This window comes from Macrobrachium nipponense, chromosome 20, assembly GCF_015104395.2.
Source record: "Macrobrachium nipponense isolate FS-2020 chromosome 20, ASM1510439v2, whole genome shotgun sequence".
NCBI classification, from domain to species: domain Eukaryota; kingdom Metazoa; phylum Arthropoda; class Malacostraca; order Decapoda; family Palaemonidae; genus Macrobrachium; species Macrobrachium nipponense.
This window is the reverse complement of record NC_061089.1, coordinates 21,304,235-21,311,734: the sequence shown is the minus strand read 5'-3', so window position 1 is coordinate 21,311,734 and position 7,500 is coordinate 21,304,235. Positions and strand designations below refer to the sequence as shown.

The 7,500-nt window shown below is 38.6% G+C and overlaps 2 protein-coding genes and 1 long non-coding RNA gene across 5 annotated transcripts in view; 1 reads left to right on the top strand and 2 right to left on the bottom strand.

Annotated features, from left to right (window-relative positions):
* Positions 1 to 1,464, bottom strand: part of LOC135222972 (uncharacterized) — a 3,094-nt gene extending 1,630 nt beyond the window's left edge. The window contains exon 1 of the mRNA XM_064261456.1: positions 1 to 1,464. This exon is cut by the window's left edge and continues 1,630 nt beyond it. Within this exon, the coding sequence (XP_064117526.1) occupies positions 1 to 1,154 (1,154 nt within the window). The 5' untranslated portion in view covers positions 1,155 to 1,464.
* The window catches only part of LOC135222962 (paramyosin, long form-like), a 120,849-nt gene that overhangs the window by 18,931 nt on the left and 94,418 nt on the right, over positions 1 to 7,500 (bottom strand). The gene's annotated exons all lie outside the window — the stretch shown is intronic.
* Positions 4,136 to 7,500, top strand: part of LOC135223007 (uncharacterized) — a 101,508-nt gene continuing 98,143 nt past the window's right edge. The window contains exon 1 of one of the 2 annotated variants that reach the window (XR_010316415.1): positions 4,136 to 4,377. This is a non-coding gene — a long non-coding RNA (uncharacterized LOC135223007). The remainder of the gene's footprint in view (positions 4,378 to 7,500) is intronic. The other variant, XR_010316416.1, reaches the window with a different exon arrangement.

Genomic DNA, 7,500 nt, shown 5'->3' with positions numbered 1-7,500 from the left:
ATCAGGTGGTCATAGTCGAAGGTGTTGTCGATGTCTCTAATATCGTGGAAGTCCATCTTGGCGAGTTCTTCAGCGACAGCGTCGTCCTCCTGAGTGTGCTGTTCTCTCATGTCGTCGATCCTGCCGCTGAGACCACGTGTCTCGTTGTCGAGATTGCGCAGACTTTGGCGCAGCTGATTTCTGGCACTATTCATTTCCGTGAGTTCGTCGACGCATTCCAAAAGGTTACGCATTTCCTCCTGTCTACGGATTTGATTGCGAAGCACCAAGCCTTTTGTATCGACTTCGATTTCGCGTGGGTCTTTGGCTACGTTGGCATATAGGTCGGCCTTGCTGTTGATGCGCTGTACCTGTTCGTACATGCGGTCGATGGTCTCCTCGAATTTGTCATCGAGTGACTGGAGGCGCTGCTGCCTCTTCTCCATCTCGTTATCGTATTCCATCCTGCTTTGGGCGAGGCTTTTAATCACGCTGTTGAACTCTGCCTGAAGTTGGTCGTATAAGACGGCCTTGTTGGTAAGAGACGTTAGACCTAGGCCAAGACGGTCGGGCGTGCTGTCCCTGATGTCTAGGAGTTTGACAGGTGTCACTGGACGGTAGAACGGTTCCTCCTCTTCGAATCCCTTGTGCTCTTTGCGGTACTTACTGCTCAGCGAATCCTTCACTAATTGCACCCACTTCCTCGTCATAGACCAGTTCGTGTGAGTTCTCCTCAGCACGTTGCTGATTCCGACGGCGTCGTTCTGGCGGATCTGGGTGCGGATTTTTTCCCCCTTCTCGATGTACCTGTCGATGTCAGTGTTGTCGTACCACCTGAACGGATTGTACGACGCGTACCTTCTCATACACCGCTCCTCGAGAAGCGGCAGATGGACGTCTTCGCGATTAGCTATTCCACCGTGATCTTTGGCGTCTAGATAATCTATCATAGACTGGTAAGTATTGACCCCGAAACCGAAATTGTCGGGGTAAACGTAGGTGGCGGGCCTCTTCCAAAAGGACCTGTGGCGCCGCTTCCTAGCGAAATATTCCTTTTCGTTCAGGCGCTCCAACTGCTGTTCTACCGTCCCCGACACCTTCTCGCCGTCTGCTGGCGAGTTCTCAATGCCGAGAAAATCTCCCGTATTTTCCTCCGCATCCGGGTAATCGCACATCTTCGCGATTTAAGAGGACACAAGCCAAATATGGGACAACTCTGAGCCAATCACGGGCCTCTGAGGGAGGGACTTTAAGCACAGCCAGCCACACGTGTTTCAATTTTTCGGTGGTAACCTCCTTCGGGATTACCACCGTCGTTGGTTTGGGCCACCTCAGGGAGATAGACTCTCCGGACAAGCACCACTCGGTCTATGTCTCTCTCGCTCCTCTGGTCGCAGCGTCGTCGTCGTCGTTTCACCTCCCACTCCGCCACCACCCTCTGAACTCAGGCGGCTCTTGGTAGGTTATGATCACAGGGCAAAGTGGTCAGTGGTTGTGGGTGGGGGGCTTTATTCTTGGCAGGGAAAGGATGGTGAAGAAGAAGGAGGAGGAAAAGGGGTCGGGGGCTCCTGACAAGCGAAGCCTTTGAGCATAGCCACCCCCGCCTCCTCGTTGCATAAGTGCCAAAACTCAAAGCGGGGGTGTCCACACGCAGGGGTGGGGTGTGGATTAGGGAGGGGCTTGACCGTCACTGACCAATGAAAATAAAGTCATCTTCCCGAAAGCCCTATCCTCCCTCGCATCAAAGACATTCAGACAGGAAGAGACGGGACACGGCCCCTTCTTCCTCAAAAGGGGAAAAGGGGGGACGAAATGACGGGGGAGGAGCAAAGGGCAGAGGGAGACCAATGGGACTATGGGTGAAAGGAGACATTCAAAGGGGAGGTAAAGAAATGACACCAAAAACGAGCGGTCTGGCTCTCCTCCATCAACCCCTCATCCCTCCCTCCTCCATGACTGACGTCACGTTATGATTGCTTCATCACATGGCATGGGGTGTGTATTTATGTTGGTATTTATAGACCAACTGGCACTCTGGGAAAAATACTCCCTCATGTTGCTCGTAATAACGGTGGCACTTCTCCCAAAACATAACACTGTCCTTAATTTCGTCGTTATTAACATCATAAGATGCCGTTAATGTCATCTGCCTCAGAAAGGCATATAAATGCAATCTTAATTGATTCCCGAGGTTCGTGTTTCTCTTTATATGTCACACAGACATATATTACTTTCTCTCTCTGTCTCTCTGTCTCTCTGTCTCTCTCTCTCTCTCTCTCTCTCTCTAATAACCTATATATATATATAATATATATATATATATATATATATATATACAAATATATACACACACACACACATATATATATATATATATATATATATATATATATATATATAGTTATACATGTAACATATATACAAAAACCTGTAATGTGTGTATGTGTACGCTATATATGTATGCGCGGGCTAAATAGATTATGAATCTGTAATATTACAGTCCTCTGTAACCACAAATATTGAAAATTACATTAAAGATTGTCAACATACTTAAACTTATTATGCAGCGTTTGCGGGTAATATAAAATGAAAAACATATCCATTCTTTACAACTGATATATTACCATTTTCCCATCTATGGAAATAAAACTGGTCTTTTTAATGATGATGAATATAATAAAATAAAAATGCTGTTTATCTGTGCAAGAGATCCTAGCCGACTTCTGATAATGCTGCCATGCAACACAACTATGAAAAGATGCCCTAGCTTCTCTGAGATGTATAGTGAAAATGTATGATGGCATGTGCAAGTTTCTTAGGCATTTGTAATTTATGCTTTATAAATTCTACCATTTTAACTGAAGGACTGTCGCTTCGATCGTTATCTTGAGAATTTTTAAGAGTACCTTGTAGATTGTACTGTGTTATGTGAGTATGAAAGTATATATAAATGTACAAAATCACACACATACACACACACACACACACTAACGTCCACACTCACTTCCCTAGATGAGAGTTAGCTCAACAGTCCCTTCATGCATTTCAGCCTTAACCTTAGCTTTCTTAGTCACTCGTGATATATATATATATATATATATATATATATATATATATATATATATATATATATATATATATATATAAAATCACCATAACGTGACTGGAATATCTTGAAGTAATCAAAGTCCACAATTATGTAAAATGTGTATTAAAAATACATAAAAACGACGGGAGCTTTCGCCTACTTGGTCAGTAGACCTCATCAGCCGTATATATATATATATATATATATATATATATATTATATATATATATATATATATATATGTATAGTAAAAATATTATTAATGTAGTACTAAATTGAAATTCTGTACCACAAAACTGACGTCTCGTTATAGTTTACTCTGCAAATGATCGTAGGATAAGATGCTCGTATTACTCAAATGAACTCTTAGAGCTTACCTCGTAAAACAAGAAAATATCTAAATTTCATGAAACTAGATTCAAAAGCATTGAAAGGTATTGCCTAAAGTATAGTTAATTTCCTATAAATGTTACCTTCTTGGTGCTTCAGTCAAGCTAAACAGCCCGTCATCCAGCTTGCCGTAGTAAATTCTTTAACAAGATAAGTTTGAACTTTCTTTTCAATTTTGGGAAACTACTTCCATGAAGTTTGGGTAGCTTCACGCCATTCTGACATTCTTTGTAATTTTCTATGTGATATTTCGCATTAGGAGCATCCTCCAACATTTAAATTCTTACTGACTCAGCCATTTAACAGGGAATAAAGTCTCAATGCTTTGGATTTTAAAAAATCATGCTTGATGAAGTATACACAAAAAATCTACCAACACAGCTTCAGAGAGCTACTGTAAATTAAACAAGAATTGTGCCGTGCTTATCGGTCGATCAGTGTTTTTTGTGTCTTTTATCGTATTCCGGAAAGCAGGAGTTGAAATTCGGAAGAGGAAATACGTTCATACATGTACCAGGTACCAGCAATGACTGTTAGATTACTGTTGTAAGACAGGATCATTAGAATAATAATAATAATAATAATAATAATAATAATAATAATAATAATAATAATAATAATAATAATAATAATAATAATAATAATAATTAAAATGACGAAAAAATCATTGATGGTCAACAAAAACTGAAGATAATATGTGTATATGCTGAACGTTGCCGATAGTACTTAGTTTGGTGAGCGACCACCAGAGCGGCGCTGCTTGCAGCCTCAGAAACCCGGGAACCGCGGAAGTTAAAGGTGTACTTTGAGTGTTCTTTGACTTTTTTTTTTCAGTGTCTACATTGTGGTAGCTGCGCGCCTTACAATAGCAGAAACAGGCACATGAATTCTTCATGAGAAGGTGTAGTAACATTTTACGGGTAAGCAAAGCTTAGCGAATTCTATTTACCTATAAATATCTGATCCTCAGATCACAATATCTTCGTTAGCAGTATATACGCTTTTTCTTTTAACATGTCCTATTTTCTGCATTTTATTGTGGCTCATAAGTGCAGTAGCCATCTAAATTTCTATATCAGAACATCATTCTTATATTGACAATATAGTATAAAATATCAGAAGGCCTCACTCGTTTTTAAAAATGCTTGGTGGAAACTAGGCCTATAGGTTCATAGGTTACTGGTTGTGTCAACAAGTCTCGTCTTTTAAACTTGTTACTGTGAAACCTAGTGTGATTTGTCATGCATTGAGAATTCTTTGTAATAGACAGGCCTGTAGGATACTATCAGTTGTTTCAGTTTTAGACAATTAAAGGCTGCGTTGAAGTTCCTTAACAAAACGGTTCCTCAGCGAGATTACGCAACGTCACACTTGGTGCGAGTGTTAATTAAAGCAACCGTAAAACTTACTTCCATTATCGGATTAAACTTAAAGTAAAAAAAAATGGTTGTATTTCCTTATACATGTAGTATATCCTGTTTTTTTTTTTTTTTTTTTTTTTTTCATAAAACGTTGTCTCATAGATTAGTAAAAGCTAGAAGATCCACGTTCGGTAGCCTAGGCTATACCTATGTCCTCAAACCACTCTTATGTTAAGATGCTATATCATGTAGACCTAACTCGAGGTACGGTTTAATTTCGAATATATAAAAATAAGCTCTCTCTGATAAAAGTTAAAGAATCATCATGCCAAGGAAAAAAAAACTTTTAAGATCGGTGACAGCAAGGAAAAGAATCTTGGCCAAGCAAACGCTAGGCCTATAAATACTGATGCGATAGGTATTTCTATTGGTTTGCACTTTTTATAAGAACAGATTTATTCTGAAAAAAAGTCAAACTTACTTTCTCATGGGAGATTTTATTTATCTATTCTCTCTAAAAATCGCTTCAAAGCCTCAAATAAGAAATGAATTACATTGCTAGCCTTTTCTGTCGTCGGTTACCTTACAAGACGCAGAGCTTGGCGGGAAAAAAAAAATCATATTTCGCTTATGGCGTTATCAAAACCACGGTGATCAAAACATTTGTTGGATAATGCTCTCGGAAACACCAAGTAGCTAAACTTGCTAAAGAACACAGTTTGTTGAACGAATATGATACCGCATTTACACTTAAGCTATTTATTGCTTGCCATTGAAAATGCTGTTATTGTGCTAATATTGCCTTGTTTTAGGCATAAAACAGGATACGAGAGGGCAACAGCTGTGTTAAAGGAGAATATATATATATATTTGAGATACAGATTAAATGCAAAATTCTTGACTTCAACTACAATAGTCCTTAGAATAATCATATTTTGAGACATATTACACAATAATGATTAATTTACCTGTGTAATAAAATAAAAATTTTCAAATAATTAAACGAGGGGGAAAAAGCCGTATTGGTTAGCTTTTCGTCACCTCAATAATACTGTGTTGAGACTGGGTGTTTCTATAGGGCCACCGAGGTCACACTTCAAGCAGAAAGATCGCATTACATCCTATTGAGTCTCATTGATAAAAACCTCTGCGTATATACTCGTGAATATATGTCGATATGAAGAGTTTATGCATAAGCCTATAGCCATTCTATCAATTTGATACGTAGATCTTAGACTTTCAACTATAACTTTTATTCAAGTCTGTTACCGCCTAGATTTGAAAAACAAAGTATATGCTTGAAACTTTAAAAAGCTGGTAGTTCAATACAATATTCGGAAACACTCCATATTAACATTTGCCGTTTTGTAAAAAAAGGGGGAAAAAAAAACAATCTATAAAAAATAGGTAAATAAACAGAATAAAACTCACTTTTATTACCATTATCAATCGCGACGCCTGTCTATAAAAATCATCCATTAATCAATCATATGATTTTTTTTACAGCTAGGGAAATACTATTACAAAGTTACCAACACTTCTTCTGACTTGACAGATGTTTATCGTCCTTGCTTGGTATGGGAATTTCAAATGCGGGGAAGTTCATCTCTGTTTTCCTTGTGATACCTGAAGCAAAAGCATTCAGAGTCATCAAAACGTCGGTGTTCTAAATTTTCTCTCACTAGACCTCAAGAGTCGTGTCTCTCGTCTCTTTTGCCAGTACTATTTTGGGCATTGTTGTCTAGTATGCTTGCACTGCATGCCATCGCTTCTCCCGCAGCCATGCAGAGCAAGGCAATACGATTCTACCACGGGAATCAAGTAGAGCGTAACCCACTTTTTATACCCACTCCCATCACCCTCTAGTCTGTTTAATTATTTCGCTTTATGCCCCATAGGGGGTAGTTCAGTCAGTGCACCTCAAGCGATGCACTGTAGGCATTACTAAAGGTTCTTTGCAGCGTCCCTTCGGCCCCTAACTGCAACCCTTTTCATTCCTCTTACTGTGCCTCCATTCATATCATATTTCTTCCATCTTACTATCCACCCTCTCTTAACGATTATTTCTTAGTGTAACTGCGAGGTTTTACTCCTGTTACGTACACCTTTCAAACCTACCTACTCTCAATTTCCTTTCCAGCTCTGAATGACCTCAAAGATCCCAGTGCTTGGCTTAGGCCTAAACTCTATATTCCATCCATTTCTATATCGCTTTATGTTTTCACTGTTTTTGGAACCCTACCCAAAGGTCAGTATACCATTCATTGATGTCATCCTGTTTTTCTGGCTGTTTTGAGCTGATTTCGCTTACTTTAACTAGATATGTGTCCTTTCATCCGTGGCCTCGTTGTGATTATGGGACCAGGGTTCGTTTCCCGCTAACGGACATCATAATTTCCTCAATTTTCTTGCACTTCGATCTAAGGCCTTGTAGTGGCAAGCGTATCCAGAAAGGGCAAAGAGTACGAGAAGTTAAGACGACATTGTGGCTATTACAATTACAATATTACACATGAGTAAATATATATATATATATATATATATATATATATATATAATAGCATATAATATATATATATATATATATATATATATATATATATATATATATATATATAGCATATATATATATATATATATATAGCATATATATATATATATATATATATATATATATATATA